We start from the raw sequence: 25,402 nt of genomic DNA on the forward strand, positions 1-25,402 counted from the left end.
AGCCAACTTTAATTATAGGTGTTGCTGCCAGCTCTGCCTATAATAAATTGCATTCCCTCCCTCATCCTTTGTTTTTCTGCTTTCTATATAGTGCGTGGTTCTGTGAGCCATTACTCATCTGAATAACTTCACTGAAGTCAGTGGAATTATCTGTGTACAGGCTTGCAAGACCTGGCCCCTAGACTGAGGGCATTTTCAGGATAGGGAGCTTGTCTATGGAGGTGTCTATAGACACCTACCAAACTATTAGCATTATTTTTTACCGGTGCTGGGAAGTGGGAGGATTGTTCTTAAATATCAAATGTTTGTGGTAATGGATTTTTCTGTATATTTTAAAAAGAAATAGGACATAGCCTGCACTACACATCTCAACACTCAGGGAAGAACAAATGATTTATTGGTTTTGTTGCATAGCAATCAGTGAATTAGATTAACTGTTAAGCACTGTCTATGTGCTCAGTGCATACATGACATGAAAGATGGCAGTCTCTGCCCCAAGAAGCCTATGTGCAGTATCACGTCTAACCCTATGTATGAATCAGAATAGGACCTTATACTTAAAAAAAAAAAGCAGGCCTACACTATATTGCAACAACTGTTATTGGATCTTCACAGTTGAAATGAGACATTACTGGATGCTTTGAAGTTTTTAATATTAAACAGCTTATGTAATGTTTGTCCATCAGCCTTTGGTTTTGGGGGGGGAAGAAAATATTTTTATGTCCCATTAAAAAGGATGTGTCAAAATATTTGTTTTCAGCAATGTACTAATGAAGTTGTGCAACTTCATAGTCTACTTGCAACAAGCGTGGAAAATCCCCTTCAGAAACTGCAACTTTAGACAATTTATTTTAAAGGGAGGCTGCCCTGATTACAAATTCCAGCAACAATTAATTAATGTTCAACTACTTGACATTGTTGATCTGTTTAATATTACAAACATTAAATTTCTGACAGAAACAAACACGTTCAGAGCAGAGATTTTCATTGTCCTCAAACACCCTGGTTGTGCCTTTGTGATCTTATGTTTACAAAAGCACTGCACTAGGTTACCACTAAAACTAAATCCCCTCCCCTCCAATTTATAATCTATATTTTACTGGCAAAACTGGGTTACTTATAATTCCTCTCCATATACAATGCTCACTCAAGCCAGCTTCTGTAGTTAAGCCAACATCAAAATTGACCCCAGAATCATTAAAGCAGTTAGCATAGATCAGTGCTACATCCCTTGATTCATGCACCTTATGGCTCTAAGACTACATTCAGAAGACATAGCAACCTTGCTGCCTGTTCCCTGTCCAGAATACATGCACCTCAGAGAGAAACAGGAGTGAAGGACGATTGGTGAAGTCAACATTTGGAAAACTCCAGCTACTGGTAAATAACTCAGTTTTCCCCTTCATAAAAGAATCTTCACCATGCCACTATACAGTACTGGCACAGTTTCTGCATTTAAACAGTAATTCCATTGAGTGAACACACAAATACAGAATGCTATCAATTAGATAAGGAAATACTTAGCAGCACAGCTAAATGCAAGGTGGAACAAATTCTTTAGCATAGGCAGTCTGCTCCACCTTGCAATTAGCTGTGATGCTCAGAGTACCTTTCCCCAGAACTGAAGAACTGTGTCTCACAAAAGCTTGTCTTTCTCACCAACAGAAGTTGGTCCAATAAAAAAAAATTACCTTGCCCACCTTGTCTCTCTAATATCCTGGGACCAACACAGATATAACTACACTGCACATGCTCAGCTAAGTGAGATTTAAACTCAGTACAGTTGTTCTGAAGTCAAGAATGTACAACTACAGTCAAACAGCAACCCTGGTGCAAGAGAACCAGATGACTGAAGAAAAAGCCCAGCTAGTAAGTTAGAAATTAGTATTTAGTTACACAATTAGCAATAAGGCAAAAATACAATGAATGTTACCAGCATCTTTTGAACAGTCATCTATCCCCATATTCTTGCTTAGGTCTAGCAGTGATCAAAAGAAATCACTCTTGAATATTAATACCTTTGCCAAAATGTTTAGCCTCCCCCCAAAATTAGTGTCTTACATAGGAGTTTTCATAACAATTGACTCTTTAATTTTCTAATTAGTGTGACCTTAAGATTTAAAGCATTAGGGAAAGAATTGCATATTTTACTACTAGACCAAGAACAATTTTGTAACAGACTGACTGTGCATGAGTCAGAGTGGACAGCATGAACAGGAACTAAGTGACAAGTAAAAGTTTTAGGAAAACGCTTTACATTTTTATCAGATTTTTTAAAAAAGATTAAGATTGGTGATCAGTTTATCGGTCACTTATCTTAGACTACATTTCAGGGAGTGGGAGACCTATCAGCTTTCAATTACTCTTTTTAAAAAGTATTTATTTAAAAAGAACACCATTGTATTATTTTGCATCTGGGCATCAAATGATAATGAAAACCACTGAAGCTGTTTCTAAACCCCAAAATAGTAAGTAAATCTATGAAACAGCTGAAAGATGACACGGTGGAGAGTCTGTAAGAGCATCTCATAATGGAAACTTCAAAGGAGTTCTACATCTGTCAGAGGAATATATCTGTGGAAGGAATACATTTTCCAAGAACCAAATAAAAATTCTTGTAACAAGTATTCTTTGTGAAATACACAAAAGCTACTGCTTCACACATATTCAAAAATGTGCACTGGGAAAGAATTGCATGCACAATGGATTAGAAGATAAAAAGTACTCTTTTGAGTGATGTTAAGGCTTATAAAGCAATTTTTAAAAATCCCCAAAAGGGACAAAATATAGAAAGTTACCTGAATTGAAGGTGCTGATTCTCGCCTACTGGCAGCTCCCTGGAAAGATGTCAAAGCAACACCCTCAGTCTGATGGGTCACCGGGCTGTCAATACTAAGAGATGGATCTGTCCTATGTGACTGCCATGTCTCTTTTCTATAATGAGATTCAGCAGCTTGTTCATCTCCAAAAGCAGCCCAGTAACAGCTTTCTTTCTGTTCATCTTCAAAAGCATTCCACTCTGCAGCTTCGTTACAACCAGCTGAACTGAAGTCTGCAAAGTCGTCAGAGTCCTGAAAAGTACTGCACTCATCTTGAGGTTTTGGCACTGAATCAAACTCTCCAAATTCACTATTCTCTCCATTTTCCAACTCAGCAAGAGGTGGGACTTCCAAGTCAGAAAGCGTATTGGTAGCTCTATATTCTAATGTCTGATTTAGTTCAGACGGATCTAACTTTTGTTTGTCAACAGTTAACACAATATTTATATCCCTAAACTCACCAAATTTACCACTTGGCTCACTGAAGTGTGCAGATGGTTCAGAAGATTCTTCTAAGCTTGAATCATTCACGGACTCTTGAGTATCGCTAATAAAAGCAGGAGATGCACCACTGACTGTGCCAAAATCACCAAATTCATCTTCATTTGTATCACTACAAGACAGAAATTCAGTGCTACTTTCACCATTCTTTACATCTTCAAAATCACCCAAATCAGTTTCTTCTTCAGGATCACTGGTGGGGTTTTGAATTTTAGTAAAGTTGATACTTTCTGAAGAATCATCAGCCCTAGAAAAATCAAGTTCTTTGCTGTTCCCACTGTCACAATATTTTCGCCTTCCAGTGTTTTCTGCATTTTCAGTAGTGCCTATTGAAATCTCAGTTGTTTGGGGTGTGCTACAAATGATGAAGTCATTATGGTCCAGTGCTGTAGAGTCTTGCTCACAATTACTACCGACTTCATTATCGACTAAACTGGTTTCTGAAATGCAAGCTGGCTCATCTTCAGTGCAAGTCTCTCCTTCATATTCATAGCTTCTATCTGAAGACTCTTCCTTCATAATACTTTGTTCAGCCACTCTATTTATTATATGGTTTTCCTGTACATTCAGTGCTTCTCTTTCATTAAAAACTTTGCATATTTTATGTTCTGGTTCTTCTAAATGGATTGTTTCATTGTTTGAGAATGCAGCAAAATCTGCAAAATCCTCAGCTGGGGTAGGCACAGAGTCTAAACTTAACTCGGTGCTATGAGTGCTAGTAGTTTTTAGTCCCTTTGAGTCACTGATGCTGTCCAGATCTTCTATTCCCTGAGGATTTACAGAATCCAATGCTGCAAAACCATTTGTTAGAATCTCTAGACATGGGAGTTTCTCACCATTACAAGTGTCTATTTGCTGGTTCTGACCTGTAACTTTCATATCAGTTCTAAGGCCTTCAGAGGAGAAACCCTCTGCTTTTCCAATGTTCTCTTTTTGTTCCCCTATTCTCTTTACATCTTCCAGATTAACATCAAAGGAAGTACCTGAAGTTCTAGATTTACATTTTTCTTTGCTGGTTTTAGTTGATATATCAGAGAGTTCTTTAGCGGGTTTAGGAAGTTCTGCAATGCAGTCTTTATCTTTACCATTTTTAACAGAGTTAAAGGTTGCAAGGCTATCTCCATTGTCAGAGTAATCGTGAATTGGCATAAAATGGTTTGTTGGTATAAATTCCTCCTTTGAATTACTGTAGTCTGGTGCATCAAAATCAGCAAAACCTACGCCAGAAGTGCCAACACCAGAGAATCCACCAAATTCCCCAAATTCATCATCGTCATCCTCATCAGCACCATTGTCTAGTGGAGGAGGGGAAGAAGAGTACATCCGAATTATGTCTGGTTCCATTGTTGAATTCCTTTTAGAAGGTTAATTTATACCTACAAAGGGAAAAAGGACATTATTACTTTTCTGACAAAAAACTGACATTTATTATGCAGTTTACAGTTATACTGTAAAAAAGTGAGATTGCTAGTGTGTGTGTGTAATATTTTATTCTGTTTCACATTTCATGTAAAGAAAAAATGATATAAGCAGTGCATGGGCAACATTAGAAAAGGGAAACAGTTGTATCCTGTCATCAGATAAAGTATTCACAAAATGTGCTACAGATTGCACCACATTTATCTCGGTGCTTTAGACAGGATGTGTCTGATGTAGCTTTAACAAACCAATTATTGAGAGGAATGGTCAAAATGTAGACCTTTGATGACTGTGAAGGACTTTATAAAGGGGGCAAAAATAGCATGAGTGAAACTTTCTAGTGCCCTTTTTTTTTTTTTTTTTTAAATATATCGTCACAAAAATCACCACACAGTTAAGACTTCCTGTTAACTGCTGGAGGATTACATCAAGATTCAACACCAAAAAGAATCCCAAAGACATGACACACATTTGTCTTGACAAGCTAAGGAACTCTCTACAGAGGTGGTCAAAATGGCCTTCAGTGGTTCTTAATGTCTCTTGGCCTGTGACGCACAAGATGTCGAAAAATACACTTGACACATTACACTTCACAATCTTTTGGGTGTGTAGAGGATTATAGGAAAATATTAAGCCATTTTATGGTTTGTACATCAAAAAAAATGGGGAATTCTCCCCTCTTGCATGGCACTCTCCTCACAAAGATAGCTCCACAGGATCCTAGCTTTGGAATGGTAGGGGAAAGGGGGACAGGAGCTGAATGGATAGTGAGTGGGAGCCTGGAGTTCCTTCTCCTCAAACCCAGGCTTCAGTTGGATTTTACAGACCATAGGATTTTATAGTTCTCAGCCAGCGTGCACCACTTACTAAGCAACTGCTCCAACTCATTTTCAGGTCACAATCCATCAGCTGAGAACTGCTACTATAGGTACCATCAAAGCCTAATGCAAAAGTAACCTTTTCATTAAAGTTTATCCACAAAAGCAGAAGCTAGGATTATCTTTAAAATATTCAACTGAAAACCACTAAACCACAGAAAGGTCCAATTTTTTAGAAGTCTTATACTCCACATTTTAGTGTTTTCAGTGCCTAGGTACTATGGTGATTGGGTGCTTTATAAATACCTTAGAAATAAATAGACTTATTTAATCTTAAACTGTAAGCTACTTTAGTAACAGTTATTTTGAAAGAAAATCTCAATCTTTTATTTTAAATGGTTTAAAAAATTTCAATATTGCATAAGCTGCAAGTTCCCACTGCGTTTATTGCTATTTACACATGGTTAGGTGTTTATGCCATTTAATCTGGTGGGAGACAGGGCTCTTCCTTTAGAATGCAAGTTTCAAAGCAGTCTTTACACTTTACAAAATAGGAGTACTCATGAAGTGTAACATTTACTGTTCACAAATCATGACCATTGTTCAACGTAGGTATTGGAGCTGTACATACACCATAATATTTATTTCCTGTACAAAAATGGCTATATTGAAATGTGCCAGACCAGAATGGACTTTTGGGCCAACATGTGTTAAATGGATTTCCTGAGGAACGGGTAATGCCATGACTTTGGTTATGAAAAAAAAAAAACCCAGCTTTCTGAAGCTACATCATGAGGAGAAGGCCATCAACTGGTGATTACACATTTCTGGAGACTGGAGACCAAAGGCCCAAACTATATAATCAAATGGTAGATCTGCCCAGCCTCGCGTCTGATCTTAAGACTGATGTGAACTTGGTAACCACAGGAAAAACCCAGTTGTGGGGTCTGAAGGACTGAGGCCTACTAGAACCCTATGTTGGAGCTGGGGGTGACCTCTCATGAGCTGCGTGTAGGTTATTTTATTTTTTTATGCTTTCTCTGTCATGTTTTACCTTAAGAATAAATGTGCATGGCAACTTGTAACTGCCAGCAATACACTGGCCATAGCCCTCTGAGAGAAAACAAATGGCCTTTTAGGAGACTGGTTTGCTGAAGATATCAGAGTATAGGTCAGGGAGCTGTGCAGCCTTAAAACCGTCAGTTAAAAGGGAGTGAGATGCAGGCCTCTACGCAGTAAAGGTGATGGCTGGGAGTCAGAAGTCTTTAAGTGGGTCCCCTCAAGGGGAACACACAGGTGCCATTACCTTGAAAATGTGACAACACTGCAAACCTCAATAGTAATTTTCCATCACATTATTGCAGGGTTTAATATTTGTTACAAAAGTTACTGGAGCAGCAGCAAACTAAACCCAATGTTTCCCATGTGTACTGTATGTTCTCCTTCCCCCTCCACTCCAAGCCATCCATAGACAGATCTGTAATGCCACGCTTTCTTTTAAAAACACCCAAAATGACTACCAAAATGGCCTAACTGCAACAAATAACATTTACATCATCAGTTTCAAGGGTCCACGGATTTACTGAAGTAAAAATACTCTTAAAATATTTACGTTAAGCTTTAAAAATACCACCCCAACAGTTCTGCAAAACATTTTTTTAAAATTAGATATTGTAATGTAGATTGGCATAAACTGTGCTGACATTCTAGCTTTCCGTTATCTTGAAACTGAAGTTCCCTAGCTCCAGGAGATCCAAGTAATTTTTAGGTTTCAGTACAGTAAACAACTATTTTTAAAAAGCTAGTTTACTAGCTATTTCTCTACTTCTTTGAATCCATTCTGGATAATCAGGTTGTACTAAAATGGTTCTAAAAAGGAATAATCATCAGGTCAAGAAAGCGTATTATGAAAGTCATTGAAACAAGTTTTATGAAACAGTCCAACTGCAATTCTGGCACAGTTTTATCACTTCATCCTTTCTGCTCACTGAATTTTCAGTTAGCAGCTAAATCCCTTGACAGTACAATACAGCAAAGTCAGTCCATCAAGCTAGAACATCTGTAACTGGAAAGAGATAGATGTGTACGTACCATTGAGCCTTTCATACATTTTTATCCCAACTAGCAAAACAGGAATAAAAGTACTAGAGCATGGAAGATAGTTGAAGTACTGATGTTTATATTTTGTAGGAAAATCAAATCCATACTGTGGATTTATCTAGTCCCAATATGGGGTGACTCTTTCTTAAAAGGAAGAAACTTACATCATCTCACTCAGCAGGACATATTTCAGTCTATTGGTGCAGGTGGGGGGGAAATGCCATTATTATACAGAAATTGGCAGTGTGGGTTTTTTTTTTTTTTTAGAAAGTCAGTATGCTGTGGGAAACAGATTTTTCAAACTTTCCTCTCTAAATAGGTAGAAACTGGAAGTTAGAGTCTGCAGAAACAGCATGCTCAGCCTAGGGGATGGATGGGAGAGGGTTACAGTCTCTCATCAATATAACCTCCGCTGATTAGTTAAAGAAGCATTGAACATACTGTCTGAAGGGACACCTATAGGATGCTTTCCCCTAATACCCTCAGAGACAAAGGACTTATCTACACTTCAAAATTAGGTTTACATTATTTAGGTCAACCTACAGCCACTGCAATCATTCAATCAGCTTTTGGTGTCCCCTCTCCTCACCAAGAGCGCTTGCACCAACTGAAGTGGAGCATTGTGGGGCGCTGACAGTCGCATGGGGCTCACAGCTTGAGCCCCTCACCCGCCCCAGGGCGCCAGCCTGAGCTGTGAGCCCGGCGCCAGCTCAATTTCACAGCACGGAGCCTACCAGCAGGCTTCTCAATTTCAGAACTGTCCCTGCTCCCAGCAACCTGGCACTCACAGCTGGAGCCGTGAAACTGACAATTTCACTGCTGGTAGTTATGTTGCTATAGCAGGCCACTTACGTCAGCCACTTACAAATGTTTGGCCTGCACTACAGTTAGGTCGACTTAAAGCAGCTTACCTCAGTGTCTACACTAGAATGCTGCTTCTGCCAAAGTAAGTTGCCTGCTACACCGACATAAGTGCTGTATCTCTCATGGAGGTGGAGTTAATGTCAGTGGAGTTAGGGAGATGCATTGTCCTGTAGACACTGTTACTTACATTGGCTGTCATTCTTATCAGTTTCACAGCTGTCACTGCCTCCCCTCTACAGCCCCTCACACTCAGCTGGAGCCGTGAAATTGACAAGAATGTTAACTTCCACTGCTGGTAGGCTTCCTGATGTGAACCCCACCTGGGGTTCAATTTCACAGCTCAGGCTGTCACACCAGGGCAGGTGGAGGGCTCCAGCTGTGAGCCCCACACAGCTGTCAGTGTCCCACACCTGGCTGTCTGTATCCCACAATGTTCCACTTCAGTCGGTACAAGTGCTCCAGGTGAGGACATACACCACTGGCAGAAGGAGGGTAGTGTGGACACCAACAGCCAATTGAATTACTGCAGTGGCTGTAGGTCGACCTAATTCTGTAGTATAGACAAGCCCTTGGTTTTAAGTAAGGTTTAAAATACATAGGAGAACAACTGCTGAGGGCATGTCTACACTACAAACTTAAGTCCTATATAGGTCGACTTACAGCCACCGCAATAATTACTGGTTCGTGTCCACACTGCCCTCTTTCTGTCAGTGGTGCACGTGCTCACCAGGAGCACTTCCACTGACGTAAGAGGGGCAGTGTGGGAGCCTGAGAGCCAGGACTGGCAGTTCTACACGCAGCTCCCTGCTGGGAGCCTGGCAGCTGTCTGGATTCTCAGCTCCCCACTGCACCCCCCAAATTTAATAAAATACATTAGAATAGATATTGATAGACCTAACAAACATGTGGTGTATTGTGAAGTGTATGTAGCTATGTTAGTTCAGTAATAAAACAAAAGTCTGGTTTGCTCTTCTCATTCAAGAGGCCATCAAGTTTTTAAAGAGCTGTAAAGGTAGTACTATTAGCTCCCAGAAAAACAGTACCTTATACAATTCAGTGGTCCATCTGGTTGGCAGAGAAGCAGCAAAGGGCTGAGAAGTGGGTTCCATCTGCATCATCAGGGTACATGGATATGAACAAAGGGAGGGAAAATAAATGACTGTGGGAGAAAGGTAATTAGAGAAACCTTCTAGTTTATGCAAGATATGGGCCAATGTCTTGCTAACATTTTCCCTGCAAACTTTTTAAAATGTCACCAAATTGACTAAAAAGTCCAGAGATTCCACAAAACATTGACTGTACACGATCTGAGTCCGAGACAGCTACATTTTCAGTAGCAAAAGAAGGTTAAAACCCTTGTGCTGCTATTTCAAATTTTCTATGTTAATTGAAAGATGCACCAAAATTAATCCTCAAAAGATTAGAGTCAGAAGCCTTGCTTAAACTTGAAAGCATTTTGTTTAGAAAACATTCTGCCTACAGTATATCTATTTTGCACTATCACCACGTGTGGAGAATTTGCCTTTTTTAAATTCAGGGATTTGCATGAAATCAGATTCACTGTTCCTGCTTCTTATACATCACATGAATTCAATCCTTTCAAAAACCACATTTATCTCCACAGCTAGTAAAACTGTGATGTCAAACACCAAGGATTAGGATTTCAGGTGAGAAATGAACAGCAAAAACCAATGAATTTAAAAGAAACAGTTCTTATTTCTAGACAATGTCCCTACCAAAGATGAGTTTACGTGTATATATAGTGTTTATCTCAAAGCTTTTTAAAAACGAAACAGGGATCACTTAATCCACCACTAAAATGGAATAAAATAGATCAACTGTTTAGTAATTAGTACACAGCAACACAATGGAACTGTTTAAAGCACAGATCCTTCAACAGGATCTGCAAATGATTTTACATGGTCAAGACTTGAGAAATGTCAAGTTACGGTGACCTTCAGCAATCATAACTTTGTCAATTCGCATCTTGTCTTAGTGTTTGTACGTTTAACTTTATAATCTAGCCCCATGTAAAATAAATGTCTTTTTAAAAATAATCTAACTGCATATTCAACTACATACATGTATATCATATGACTTATTTGGAAGCTCTGATGTTTGAGATCACACACGTGTTTCAATTGTAACGAATAGAGAAGAGCTAGGGTTACCATACGTCTGGTTTTTCCCAGATATTGCCTCTTTATTGAGCCTCTATCCAGGTGGATTTTTCAAATAACAGGCAATGTCCGAGATTTTTTCAGAGCAGACGCTGGAGCTCAGAAAGAGCCCTGACTGGTCCACTTTCTGATTGGTCCCTTCCCTGCATTGGCAGTTCATTGGTCCATTCCTTGCAGCCACAGCTGCCGGATCCCACCTACCCAGGCCCCAGCTCCCAGCCCTTGGGAGGGGGGTCTTGCATGGAGGCACTGAGGGACGGCTGTCACTGCGTCATAGGCTTATGCCAGCCACCCTGCAACTGTGACAGGGAGTGAAACTACCCCCCACCCTCCAGTAAGTACCCTTGATGCAGGTACCTCCTTCAGCTCCTCCAACTGTTCTCTTCTCCCCCTCCCTCCAACCCCTCCCCACCCCCCAGCAGTGTCCTCTTATTGGGAATGTAATAAGTAGAGCTACATACATACATACGTAGTATTTACTAATGCACAGGGGCATAAGAAAGATGCATCACAGTACATAAAAGGATAAATCAGTTTTTTTCAAGAATTTGAAGACGAAGTATATGAAGTTAAAAATTCAGTGGAAAAATCATGCCTTTTTTCCTAAGGTTGGCTAACTCAAATGGCAAAAACTGAATGTGATTACACTTTTCAATTTAAGAGATGGCAATACTATCAACTCTCACTATGAAATGGAAACGAGCGTTAGAATTTTCAGCCCATAGGCTAAATTTCTTTAAAAATTCAGAATCTAAAAAAGAGGAGGATTTACAGTGACAGCTTTCCCCTCCCAAGCCATAAACTATTGAAGTGAATCCACTGTCATTCACTCAGACATTAACATTCTGTAAAATCTGTGGCTTTTCAGCATGACAGCTTTCTTCATTAATTCCTTTAGTTGTCAATCCCTGCTTTTGTCTGACATCTCAAATGGAGTCTAAGAGCTAGAATTGTGGGTTTATCTTTTGTGATAGAGAATTCTATTCTCAGTTTAAACATCTTCTGAGTCACACTCTAGGCCAGTGGCTCTCAACCTTTCCAGACTATTGTACCCCTTTCAGGAGTCTGATTTGTGTTGTATACTCCCAAGTTTCACCTCACTTGAAAAACGACTTGCTTACAAAATCAGACATACAAATACAAAAGTGTCACAGCACACTATTACTGAAAAATTGCTCACTTTCTTTTTTTCCGTATAATTATAAAGTAAATCAACTGGAACAAATATTTTATTTACATTTCCAAGTTTAATATATAAAGCAGTATAAACAAATCACTGTCTGTCCCATTCTGGCTTGTACTGACTTCTCTAGTGCTTTTTATGTAGCCTGTTGTAAAACTAGGCAAATATCTAGATGAGCTGATGTACTGCATGGAAGACCTCTGCGCACCCCTGGTTGAAAACCACTGCCTATACAATCTGGCAAAACAGGTATTCCATCTATCTTTCTGTGGGGTTTGTGTCCGCCCAATTAGAGCCATTTAGACACATATGTGCCTTGGTTAACTCCTTGAGAGAAATATATAAAATTATCCCACCCTACCCTTAGAGAAGATAGCTCTCCTAAACTTCTATTTCAGAGCTTTTTCCAAAATCCAATCATTTGAAAATTCTGGAAACATGAATTTATGAACAGAGCTTTATCTGCAATTGGTTTAAAATAAGGATGGATTATTTTTTGTAGAAAGTGCCACTGTGTGTGAGAGGATGTAAGGGAGGCAATTATTTCCATGGGTTGAAGCTTGTACTAACCTGGATTTCTGGCAGTAGAGTTTTTTTTTTTTTTTTTTTTTAAACGTGAGGTAATGGAATGTGTCCTTGACTGTTCACCTCTAAACTGTTTGCTTGGACACTTCCACAAACTCACTTTTAGAATGATACTTAGATATATCAGAGAGATCAGTTTCTTCTCAATACAAAATGTATCTTCAACAATAGTTATCCTCCTTCTGAGCAGCTCCAATTCTCTTTTTATACTCAAAGTCAGAAAAATTGAAAGATCAATTGCTACAGTAAGTGAACTGGATTGAAGAGTCACACTCCTATCCTCCCCTATAGAGTGTGAATTTTAACTTCCAATGCCTATTCAGACATATACTGAAGAAAAACATTAACTGTCATTAGTGATCTTTCCATATCTGTATGATTATAAAAAGCAGTGGTTATATCACAAGCATCATGTAATGTTCTAAGTCTTTTTTGTTCTAAGTCTTCTCAGTCTCCAACACGAAGAGGCAACTGTCTTCCCTATGTACACACTATAGCTTATGTTGGTATAAGTTATGTCGCTCAGGAGTGTGAATAAGGCAATCCCCTGAGCGACGTAAGTTACCTATGCGTCGGCGTAGACAGAGCTTCTCTCATGGACATAGCTACTGCTGCTAGCAGGGGCTGAAGGAATTAAGTCGACAGGAGAGCTCTCTCCCTTCTGCTTACAGCATCTGCATTAACAGCGCTACAGTGGCACAGCTGTGCCGCTGTAAGCTCTGTAGTGTAGCCATAGCCTTAGAGGAGCAGACTGTACTATGATGAGGAGTCCTAGTTCTCCCGTCTCAACAACCACAGCTTCTGTGTTAAAAGGAGAGGACTGTATTTCCATTTGAATTACATAAAGCTTATTTTGATCCACAGAGGTCAGTGTTGAGTGATGCAAATCATATAGCTTCTCCCAGAGCTGACCACACACCTAAGCTAAGTTTTAAAAATAAAATTGGTTTGGCCCATATTCAGTATAGTCTATAACGTTTTGCTTCCTTTATCTTTATATATATATACACACATATATATACACATATATATATATATATGTTATACAGATACATGTTTTCCACTATTGCTGCATGAAGTGCAAGAATATATGTTTGGAGAACCTGCACAAAGAGCTCGTTTTCCATGAGGACCATTAAAACCTGCAAACTTCTCTCTTAGGCAGGTCCATTACAGTCTTTCACCTACCATTCAAAAGAATTGTTATGCCAAGCTTACTTTCTTGTTACATGACTTGTTGCAAACTGGTTTCAAGTTTTCAACTTGTAACTTTATATTTCAATGTCTATCAATTATAAAGCTTTATAACTGACAAGCTTACTGCTATTGAAAGGATTCACTGACAACACCATGCAAATGAACATTTGTATTTTATTTTAAAGGCAAACAAGAGCAATAATTCTGAATATTTAATTTTGATCAAGGTGAGTTATGTTTTACCGGCTCTTAGTTTCATCAGTTTCTAAATAAAAAATACGAAAGTATATACATCTCAAGAAATTTAATCTGAAATACAAATATTCAATGGGAGAGTGAAAACTGGAAAGCAATAATGTTGAAAGAGGCCAAAGAGTGACAGATGACAGGTTTGAGTGGTCCAATGGACTAAGGGGTTGTCTTCACTTCTGGGGTAAAATCAACCTAAATTACACTATTCCAGCTACATGAATAACGTAGCTAGTGTCGACGTAGCTTAGATTGACTTACTCTAGTGTCTTCACTGCACTGTGTTGACAGGAGATGCTCTCCGATCGACTTCCCTTACTCTTCTCAGAGAGCTGGAGTATCAGGGTCGACCGGAGAGTGCTCTGCCATCAATTTAGTGGGTCTTCACTAGACCCGCTAAATCAATCCCTGCTGCATCGATTGCAGCAGTGGCAGTCTCCCCATAGTGGGGACCAGCCCTAAGCATAGGTTTGGGAAGTCCCATTTCCAAATTCAGTTCTGCCAGTGACTCCGTCTCTCGTGGGGGGTAGAATATTCACACCCCTGAGTGACACAATTTTGCCGACATAGACTGTACTTCAGACATAACCTCAGATAAATCTCAAACTCTACGAGCCAAATTTAGAGGTGATTTTTAAGATGGTATAAGTCAGACATCCTTAGATACCTCCAACCATTCTAGAAGCACTTAACACTGTGTGAGCATAAAGGGAGTGGGAGTTTGTGTAATTTACATGTTCTACCAACTACTTGGAAATGAAGAAAGTGTAAATTAAAGTAGACTATCCCTTACTTTAAATTTACACATTCATTTACTGTTCCCTTAGTTACTTCTCGTTCATGGTTTGAGAGTTACACCAATTTAGACTCCTTTATATTTAAACTGTGGGCCAAATTCATAGGCAATGTGTAGGAGGCAGGTGAGTGCAGGCTGGAAAACAAAGCATAAGTTACATCAACTTCCACAGACCTCCTTCTAAGGGCATGTCTATACTAGAAACTAAGTTGACCTATGTTAGGTCGACTTACAACCAACACAGTAATTACTGTGGTGGTTCAGGTCCACTCTACCTAAGTTCCCTCTAAACTGCGTGGCCGTGCAGCTGCCTATTAAACCCCACGCAGGGGCTCAGGGCTGCAGTGGGGAGAGATGCCTCTCCCCTAGCATGGGCCTGTCGCAGTGGGGAGAGGCATCTCTCCCCACTGCAGCCCTGAGCCCCAGCACAGCCCTGCTGTGTACTTGCTGCGGCTGGGGGAGAGGAGCCCCTCCCTTGGCCCGGCCCAGGACCGCCAGAGCTGCTGGGGAGAGGAGCCCCTCCCTTGGCCTGGTGCAGCCCTGCTGGAGCTGCCGCAGAAAGGCACTTCTCCCCCAGCCCCGAGCTGCTGTGGTGAGAGAGGGCTGGGGGGAGTCCTCTCTCCCCACCGCAGCCCAAGAGCAACCTGCACCCCAAACCCCTGATCCCCAGCCCCACCCCAGAGCCTATACCCCAAACCTCTGCCCCAGCCCCCTCCTACACCCCCAACCCCTCATCCCCAGCCACACCCGAGCCCATACACACCCTGCACCCCAATCGTCTGCCCCAGCCCTGAGCCCTCTCCCACACTCTGGGGGGGCAATGGGTTCAACCACATGAATTTTGTTATGTGCACCAATATGAAGGGGATATGTCACACATCACCTCCATATTGGTGCACATAACAAAATTCATTCCGCACATAGACATAAAAAATTAAAGGGAACAGTGCACTTTACCCTCCTTTTGTTGGTGGTGCGTGTCTCACCAGGAGTTCTTCCACCAACTTAAGAGGGGCAGTCTGGGGGGCTGAGAGCCTGGGCTCTCAGCGCCACATGCTGCTTCCCCACCGCCGGAATCCCAGCTGCCTCCTGGGGCTCTCGGCTCCCTGCCACAGTTGGGCTCCCAGCTGTGAGCTCCGTGCCTGGAGTCCGGGTGGCTCCTGGGAGCATCTGTGAAGCCACTGGCCTCCCTGTGGGGAGCTGGCAGCCTCCAGGCAGCCGGTGGGGAGCTCAGTGACTACTCTACAGCTCCTGGCTCCCTGCAGAGAGCCTAGCTGCGGTGGGGAGCAGGAGCTTCCAGGCAGCACCAAGGACTCCCCGCGGTGCAGGTGCAGCCCAGCTCGGAGCAGGGAGCCCAGGCAGCAGACAGACTGAGTGGGGCGGACACAGCATGGCTGGGAATGGGGAGTCCAGAGGGGAACAGGCTCTAGCTGGAGCCCCACACCTGCCCTGTGACAGCCCGGCTTTGTCAACTACACAGCTACAGCTAGTTTGTAATGTGACATGGCAGGAAAAAAAGACCAATGTAATGTTGGGAAATGTACACAGAGGCATCAAGGGTTTACCTCCTTTTCTATGTAGCTCTTGAGACAATACTCAAAATAGTGTGCTCAGTTCTGAGCATCCAATTTCAGAGGCAGGCTGTAGAAGAGCTACAAAATTAGGAGGCCAGGAATTGACTAACAAGGAAAGAAAAGAGCTAAAGGGGAGAAATATTGAAAGGTGTAAACATCAAGGAGGGAGATAACTATTTAAGATGGTAAAAAAGTATAATTAAAAGTAGTTGGAAGAAGTTAAGTGAAAAATTGAAGCTGATTAGCAAGACATTCCAACAATAAAATGTTGTAACATTTGATTCTCCCTGGGGGAAGTGAAGAAAGCCTATCACTTGAGACACCTGAAAGCAGATTAAAGAAAAAAAATGATCAAAAAATGTGTTGTTAGAGATTTCTTTAGCACCAATCACTAAAATATTTAAGTGCTTTGGGTGAAAAAACCTGCCAGTGGCAGGGAAATTAACTCAGTCACTAACTTCTGTTATCTCCCCTTCCTCAACAGCATTTTATTCCTGCCTTTGCAGGGTGGTTTTTTTTTTTTTTTTTTTTTTTTAAATGGGAACAAAAACCACCTCAACAAAAATGAGATTTGTGATCCTCAGGGTATCCAAGTGTTTTCTCCTGAAAGACATCTTCCTCTCTTATAACTCTACTCATTACTGGCTTATCAAGCTAAATCCTCATTTTTCCCCCATGACCCTGAAGATATGGTGGAAGCCTTGAACCAGCACTAATTTCAAGTTATTCAATTATCAACTGCTCCTGGGTCAACAGCAGAGCAAACATTATGAAAGTGATGCATTTGAGAATAGGAATAGAGAGGAGAGCCATGGCCTTGAATATTTACTTCTAATCCTCTAAATAATAACTTCAGAACATTAGACAATGCACTGGTGATGTGCTAATAATGAAAGAAAAAATTATTTAAAAAAATCAGAGATGCAGTATATAAACCCATTCCTCGTTCTAGAATGATTGGAGTGGACAGTAAGGAGAAAAAAACATCTTCTGATTCCCAACACTCCGAGTCCTACTTACCAAAAAACCAATCCTAGGAAGAGAGTTACTGATCAAACTGGAATAAATTAATATTTGTTTCTAAATTTAATTACTAACCCTAATTTTCTTTTCAGTGTTACAATATAATAGTAAAATCCACAAGAAGATTTTACCTTTGACAGCCCTGAAATATAAATCAATGTTTTCGATTCTATCTGTCACAACAGTAAGATTTTCTGCAGCAGGAGTTCCAGAACACCATTAGTGCTTGGACACACTGAACAGTTGAGGAGAATAGCTGTTTTCTAGATCCAATATGGTCATTTTGTCTAAAAATATGAACTGTATTAATCTCTGCTTGTATTTACAAAACATAATGTACACAACATTTTTAAATAATCAATACCATTTTCTCTTGAATCCCTTTATAAACATTTTACATCAATTGTCTGTGGTATCAGTAAGCTGCAAAGCCTTCCATTAGCAAGTGCTAGGTTATTAAAAACAAATAAATAAATAAATAAAAACTCGAGAGACTCAGTTTAAACTTTAGAAAAAAATCCTTTCCTGGGTTACTAATAATATCTTAGATTAGATTTTAAATTGTTGCATGGTTAATAAATTTAATTTTTGCTGTTTTACTTTTTGTATTTCACGCAAATTGGGCAATGAAATAGGACTAAAATTTTACTTTATAGTTTTCAGGAACTAGCATTATGTTGGGCTGAGGAATTTTTTAAAACAGCTAAATAATTTCACTTAAATTAATGTTTCAAGTCCTAGCAGATTTTGGAAACTTAAATATACAATGTAAATTTTTGGCCCAATGCGAATTGACAGTGTCCCCTTAACAAAATCAGATTCAATACTTTTCCCTAATAATCTATAACGGAGTTTCAGTTGCTATATCTTCTAAAACTTCACTATCAGAGAATGAGTATTTCTATAATTCATATAGTTATCTACAGCCAGTGACTGTGAATCAATTTAAGGTCTAGATTTGCAGTAATACACATTGTATTGTTGCATACAGAGTAAACTACTAATCCATAATATACATAAATATTACAAGATGAGTCACAAATTTTAGCATTAACTGCTTCTGAAATTTCACTTTAGAACGGTTTTCAATTAAGTCAGCAATATTTTTCAGCATGAAACTCAGTATTTAAGTATAAATTTTAGGTACTGGATTACACCCCTTTAGAATTATGTTCTCCTGGGTCAACTGTTCTTACAGATATTTTTCAGAACAATATGCTCTGAGCTACATATAACAAACCCTTCAAACTTAATATGCACTAAAGCAAGAAGCAGATGACGACAGCCCCAGAGGTGAATTCTCATTTTTAAGGTTCACTCAAAGTTTGGTAAGTGGAGTACTGTTGCAATAGGCAGAAGAGTCACTGCTGCCTCCGCTTTATTGTTGCTACAGCTCACCAGTTTTAAAGCAAATAAACAAACATACAAAAACATGCATTCAACCGATAATAAGAAAAAACACCATGAGGCTGTATTGTGTTATACTAGCTTAGCAAGAGTAGACTTACATCATTCATCATTTATCAGATGATGTTATCTATATAGCTGATATATTAAGAACAACGTAGTACTTGCATAAGTCCAGGACTTGAAACAACAGACTCTGTTTTCCATTGACTTCTAATGAAAACATGAACTTCAGGTTTCACATTTCCTTCCCCAGCTACCTGCTTCATAACACACTAATGTGAATGGAGTCAATTTCCTTCCTTCTGTTCATTCAGAAAAGGATTCTGAGGTTTTAAACAAATTATTCAAATCATTTAATAAATATTAGAATCATAGAAATGGAAAGACCTATTAGGTCACCTTGCAGATATCCTTGCCAATACATAATTGTTCCCTGTAGCACCAACCCAAACCTTTAAATTTAGAAAAAAGTATTTCTAGAAGAAACTACTATAACAAAGAAGTTCACTTAAAAACAAGACACTGTTCAAGCACCTCATCATTTACAGGAGCAGCTGAGCACTGTAGTTTGCGTGGGTTGAACATAAAGAGAAAAACTGATTTTTTTTTTAATGTGAGTCAAAGAAAACAAATTTACGTGTATTGTTTTGGGCGTATCCTTGCTTAGTTACTTAAGTTCAAAGTTTTTCTGCGGATGAAAGTTAATGTGGTTTAAATTTGCTTAAAGTTCTTAGCTGCATTTTATTTACTTTCAACCACACATGAGGAAGAGATCTACTTAAAACAAAAAGCAAAGTGACTTCCATTTCCCACCCAAAAATTATTAATACTGTGTTCTTTAAGTTACATCTCTGGTTTCCAGTATAGGAGTTGTTATACTGAGGAATTAAAACAAAAGACTTTTTAAAACAATCCATCCTAAATGCAAGTTTGTGTGCATATACACACACTCACATAGCATATAACCCAGCATTTTTTCCTATGCTTAAGTAGGCTATTTTCCAAAAGTCTACTTCATAATAGTATGGCTACTGAATAAACGAAAAGGAAATAATTAAGTTTAACATCTCAGAAGTCCAATAGCATTTTTTAATCAGAACTCAATAAGATCACTTTACAATGAGCTCAACTTCTAAAAAGTAGCTCAAATGAAATGCAGTTCTTTATTTAAACCATGGGAGAAACAAATTACTTAGTAATACAGTGGGACCCTCTTTTAATGATTTATTTTCTACAGAACAACTTATGAGCAGAAGTTCACTGTAACAGGAACTGCATATTGCAGTACACTGAAATTAAATTGAAACTGTCAAGAGTGAAACATTCAGGCAGGGCCACTATTAACAAGCAGCCAACCAACCACTTGTCTTCAGTGACCACTTTGAAATAACTACAGCATTACTGTGTTTACTCTTCAACAAAAGTTGTTTTCTTATTAGAGATGGTGTCTAGGGTGTTAAATAGCCACGTATGATACTGAAAACAGGTATATGCTGAAATGTAATAATAAGCAGAATCATTCTAACATTTTGACAATTTTGTTTTGGCCCACTTCAGATTTCCTCTGCTTGAAAAACAACAGCATAACATGACTTTTAGTACTACTTAATTTGTTTGTGGAATATTATTAAAACATTGTGTCTAGCACTCCTTGTCATACAAAGGCAAAAAGAAAAGTTTGGTTGGTTAACAACACAGCACAATTTAAATTTCCAATAGCATATCATATACAACTCTACCCAATCCTCCAATCATAGCACTTAATGGAATTAAATAGAAGCAAAACACGCACTAAAAATCCCATTTCTAACAGGAAACCCCTATCTTAAGCAAACACTTTGGAATATCTTCCAAGATAGGTAGAAGAGTTTTGTCTGACCTTTAGTTCGAGACATGCGTCCAACAAGCAATTGAGTTTTGTTGATGTATGGCTTCACTAGAGTACAGTGAGAACTAAACAGAAAGCGGGCATCTACGTGACAGTTGCCTCTAATAAGGGCGATCTATTGACCCAAAGGACAGCCAGCAAGGGAGGCAATCTGTTTCATTTAAGATTTTCTACAGCACTTACCAGACAGCCCTTCAAACCGCCTTCCCCATCTTCACCACTAACAGCCAGGCACAGGAGTGGGGAAAGAAACGATTGAGGAACCTACAGGCCCTGGTCAGACTCACTCACACACCAGCCGCTGGGTCAGAAGATAAGAGCCTGGCACCGGTCCTAGGAGAAACCGGACCCACACCTAGCACAGGACCAGAGGAGCAGGCTCTGGGCCCTCCACGGGCGGAGTGGGTGGGGGCCTCCTGTGATCTCAGATGGGGGGTTTCTTGCCCCCCCCCCCCGATGTCGCCTCACAGCAGTGCCTGTGCCCCCCAGTCTGTGTGGTGGGGAGAGGGGGCTATGGCACCGTGGGGAAGTGGGGGCGGGTGTCTCCTGAGTCAACGCCTGCTCTCGGGAGAAGGCAGCGGGACGCTCTCCCCAGGGGCGGGGGCGGGCTGGGTCTCACCTTTCAGCCCTGACCCGGCCGCCTCCCGGCTGTCACCCGAGCGCAGCGGCCCGGCCCCGGCTGTCTCTTACCTCCGGCCTCCTGCAGGGGCGGCTGGGCCTGGCATGGCCAGGCAGAGGGTGGCTCCGCGCAGGGACCAGGCCGGTGTTATCTGGGGCCTCCCGGGGCGGCCGCCATCAGGGGGAATCCATGTCAAAGCCCGCAGCAACAGGACCCGCCTCGGTCCAACCCAGCCCCCTCCCCCCACCGCCCACTTAGTCCATTTCTCCCAGCAAGCAACGCGACTCACAACCGCGGACACGCCACTTCCGGCAGCTGCTGGAGCCGCGCGGAAGCCCCAGCCGGTAGCCTGGCCCTAGCGGCTTCCAGTGACGCACCACGCCCCGCGGCCATCTTGGACCCGGGCAAATCGCACGTCGCCTTATAGTGAGAATAGGGGATTCAGCGGCCATCTTGGACCCGGGCAAACTGGCCTTTTTCCTTATGGGTGCGATAGGAGCCATCTTAGATTAGGGCAGAGCGGCCCGTTTGCCTGTGACGTGGCTTTATGAAGCGATACGGAAGGCCGAGCGGCCATGCTGAAGTTGGGCACGTTGCCCTTTCCCTGAGAGGGCAACGGTGAATTCGCGGCTCAGGCTGGGCCCTAGAGAAGGAGAGCCCCACGCCAGGGGAGTCTGGCTGCGCCTGCAGCTGGGAGGGATTGAAGCAGGGGTGTGGGGGTGATGGCCCCCCAGTCAGCCCCGTCCCTGCACAGCCTTGGGACCTGGACCTGGCCCAGCCGGTGACTGCCCTCACACACAGGGCCAGCTCCAAGCCCCAGCTAAAGAAGCAGGTGCTTGGGGCAGCCAATACCAAGGGGCGGCACTCCGGCCGCTATTGGGGCGGCACGTCTGGGTCTTCGGCTGCAATTCGGTGGCCGGTCCCTCAGTCCCTCTCGGAGCAAAGGACCTGCCGCCAAAGAGTGGAGCGGAGCGATTGCGCTGCCGCGCTTGTTTGTTTGTTTTTTTCTCCGCTTGGGTGGCAGAAAACCTGGAGCCGGCCCTGCCCTCACACTCCCAGCCCATTGCCCTGCCCTTAGTCCCATCGCAGAGCAGGAGACCGAAGCCCCTGTTGGCAGCCCCGTGCATTCAAAAGTCACCAGTCAGGCTTCAAGGAATCAGGAGATCAGCTTAAAAAATCACCAGGCTTTTACAAATACTAATTTGGGGGGTATTTTTATTTGCCTTTGGGTAGCTGAGCATTTGTGCCCCCCTTTTCAAATTTTTCTCGACTCCAGCCACGAGGATGGGAGATTGTATCTTTTTAAAAAATAAAATCTGAGATTCCCATGTAATCACGTGACTCTAAGAGCTGATGCTGTAATGCCCCCAGTGGTGCAGGAGTGAGGTGCAGAGAGTAGGTGGCTCACCCAAGCTCATGCAGAGACAGAGCAAATCTCAGCCCCTTGTTCAGCCTTTCTAGGCACTTATCAGCCTCTGCCACAGAAATAGGACAGTGTGGTCTCCCAAGGAATTTAAAATGAAGGAAAATTAACACCTTGTGGCTATGGGCTTGCTATCATGAAATTTAAGACCAAGGGTGTTATGGGGGAGAAGAGTTTGTACTATGTTTCTCTTTCCCCAGATCCATGCTGCTGCCTGCAGAAAAAGTGATATGTAGTTGTAATGGAGGGGGTTCAGAAATGAGACCAACAAGATTGAGTCGGGACATGGAAAGACTCTTATAAAGAGAGTCTGAAAAGATGGAAATTGCTTACCTTAGAGAGGAGGTGAAAAGAGGAGACATGATAAAAGTATACAATTTTTTATTTTGTATGGAGAAGGTAGATTGGAATCTTCTGTTCTACTTGTCTCATAACGCAAGGACAAGGGGAGACATTCAATGAAATTGGAAGGTAACAAATTCAAAACCGATAAAAAAAGACACAGTGCTTGTTTACACAATTCATGATTAGCCTGTGGAACTCACTGCCCCATTGAGGTCAAAATAGGGTGACCACATAGCAAGTGTGAAAAATCGGGACAGAGGGTGGGGGGTAATAGGAACCTATATAAGAAAAAGTCCCAAATATCAGGACTGTCCCTATAAAATCGGGACATCTGGTCACCTTAGGTCAAAAGGGTATCATGAGTCACAAAGGACTAGAAGTGGATACAAGTAACAAGAACATACAGAGTTATAAACCCTCATTTCATGGTATAACCCAGCCTCTAACTTCTGGGAGTTAGGCTGAAATTTCCTGGTGGGTAAGTTATTCCATGGTTGTTTTCTGTCAGGTTTCTTGCACTTTCCTCTGGAACATCAGGTTATGACCAATATCCTATTTGTGGGTACTTGGACAAGGGGTTCTAGGCCTCCCCCTACTAAAGGCTCACCCCCTCGTTGTCTCATGTAGTCACTTCCATACACTCAGCCCAGCCCACAAGTGACTACATGAGACAATGAAGTAGAAAACAGGAAAGGGGATGAGGTTAAAGGTTAAAAATCAGGGAACCAGAAGGGGACACTGAGCAAAGAACACTGGATAGAGCCCACTGCTCTTCAAAGGCATCTAACGAGTCAGTGGATACTGCTCAGAAGGAACTCTGCCCAGAGAACTGATCACATAAGGGACCAAAATAGTCCCCACACTCACAAAAGTAATCCCGTCACACTGTCTGCAGTGGCTCACGACCATGACAGGACAGACTGTCGAAAGCAGGGCAGACACCCCAAACTGGTGGTATGTTCTATAGTTAGATTTCACCAACTCAGGACCAAATGTGAACTCCCAAAGTACTACAATAGTCTTATAATGGAGTCACAGACAGTCCCCTTAGACATGCCAGTCTATCTTGCCACCCAGGCAAGCTGGATGAACTATGTAATGAATGGGCACTTACACTGAAAAAAATCACAATATTCACATTGCACCCAGTCCCAAGAGACCAGTCACTCACCAGGTTGATCTCCATCTTAGGTCTCACACCAAAGACAACTCTGGTAGCCAATTCTATAGTTTAGCCAACTACCTAAAGGCTCATTACCTAAGAAAAAGGAATGAGAGTTATTGAAAGGTCAAAGCAGATAAAAATATATGTACAGGTGAGTCACAGATGTATGTTCAAACAGTATTAGAGATTAATCTGCCGGTTTCCCAAAAGTCTTTTAGGGCTACCCAGAGTAACTTGAGGGATCTCCGTCTTGTTTGGTTATTCTACCCTGTTAGAACCCAAACAGTCCAGAGATAAAGAATTTTCCTTGTGTTTGTATTTATAGCTTCTCACAGAACCCAAGCGGACAGCAACAGTTCCCATGCAGGTCCCTTCTTCATGGAGCGGCTGTGGGAGAGGAGGAATGCACTTAAAGTCTGATCCTGGATATCGAGGATGGCTCATTTGTGTTTAATGAATAGGATTTAACATCTTCTTGTAAAGAGACCATCATTTGCATTACACAAGGCTTTTTTCTTGTTTGATGGGTTGTAATGACAGGGGTATATATAATGCAAATGTCTGCTGTTACATTATAATATGGTGTATAGTTGAGTGAGAAAAATATACAGTATGCAGCATCCTACAAGCATTTTATAAAACACTAAACACATTCTTATCAACTTAACATCTAATATTGATTTTGATAGGGCTAATACACAGGTAAACAAGACTGGTTTCCAGTTATATATTTGTAAGTGTTGAGTGCAGGAGCACCGCCAGCTTTTTTGCCTCCCTAGGCGGCAGAAGATCCCACCCCCGAAATACTGCCCCCGACAGAGGCGGCAGAAGGTCCCGCCCCCCGAAATACCGACGACGACCGGGGCGGCCGAAGATCCGGCCGCCGCGGTCACCGCCCCGAAAATGTTAACATCCTAGGCAACCGCCAAGGTCGCCTAATAGGTTGCGCCGGCCCTGGTTCAGTGAGGGCTGGAGCCTTGATATGAGCTGGCACCTGGTCTGCCAGAGCCACTCCCCCATCCAGCTTCCTCTGGGAGTGATGCATGGCCATCTTGGCCAGCACCAAGAGGAGGTTGACGAGGAGATTCCCGTGAATTTGTGAGACCAGAGATGGGGTGTGCAAGAATTAGGAGGTGCAGGGGAAAGTGTTCTGGCCAATGTCAGAGACAGGTTACTGGATTAGATGAACTACTGGTCTGGTCCAGCAACAGAGGGTCCTGTGGAACCTTTAAGACTAACAGAAG

General features: G+C 41.7%; 1 protein-coding gene across 13 annotated transcripts in view; it reads right to left on the reverse strand.

Annotated features, from left to right (window-relative positions):
* Positions 1 to 21,627, reverse strand: part of AFTPH (aftiphilin) — a 61,519-nt gene extending 39,892 nt beyond the window's left edge. For 3 of the 13 annotated variants that reach the window (XM_005287224.4, XM_005287221.4, XM_005287218.4), the window contains exons 1-2: positions 21,297 to 21,604; positions 2,799 to 4,696 (exon numbers count right to left, since the gene is read on the reverse strand). In XM_005287224.4, coding sequence (XP_005287281.1) covers positions 2,799 to 4,664 — 1,866 coding nt within the window. In that variant the 5' untranslated portion in view covers positions 4,665 to 4,696; positions 21,297 to 21,604. Of the gene's footprint in view, positions 1 to 2,798; positions 4,697 to 9,564; positions 9,631 to 20,789; positions 20,940 to 21,296 lie in introns of those variants that run through there. The other 10 variants (XM_065589697.1, XM_065589694.1, XM_065589696.1 and 7 more) reach the window with 9 other exon arrangements.
* Positions 21,628 to 25,402: the final 3,775 nt, after the last annotated feature.

Source organism: Chrysemys picta, chromosome 3, assembly GCF_011386835.1.
Source record: "Chrysemys picta bellii isolate R12L10 chromosome 3, ASM1138683v2, whole genome shotgun sequence".
Taxonomy (NCBI): Eukaryota; Metazoa; Chordata; order Testudines; family Emydidae; genus Chrysemys; species Chrysemys picta.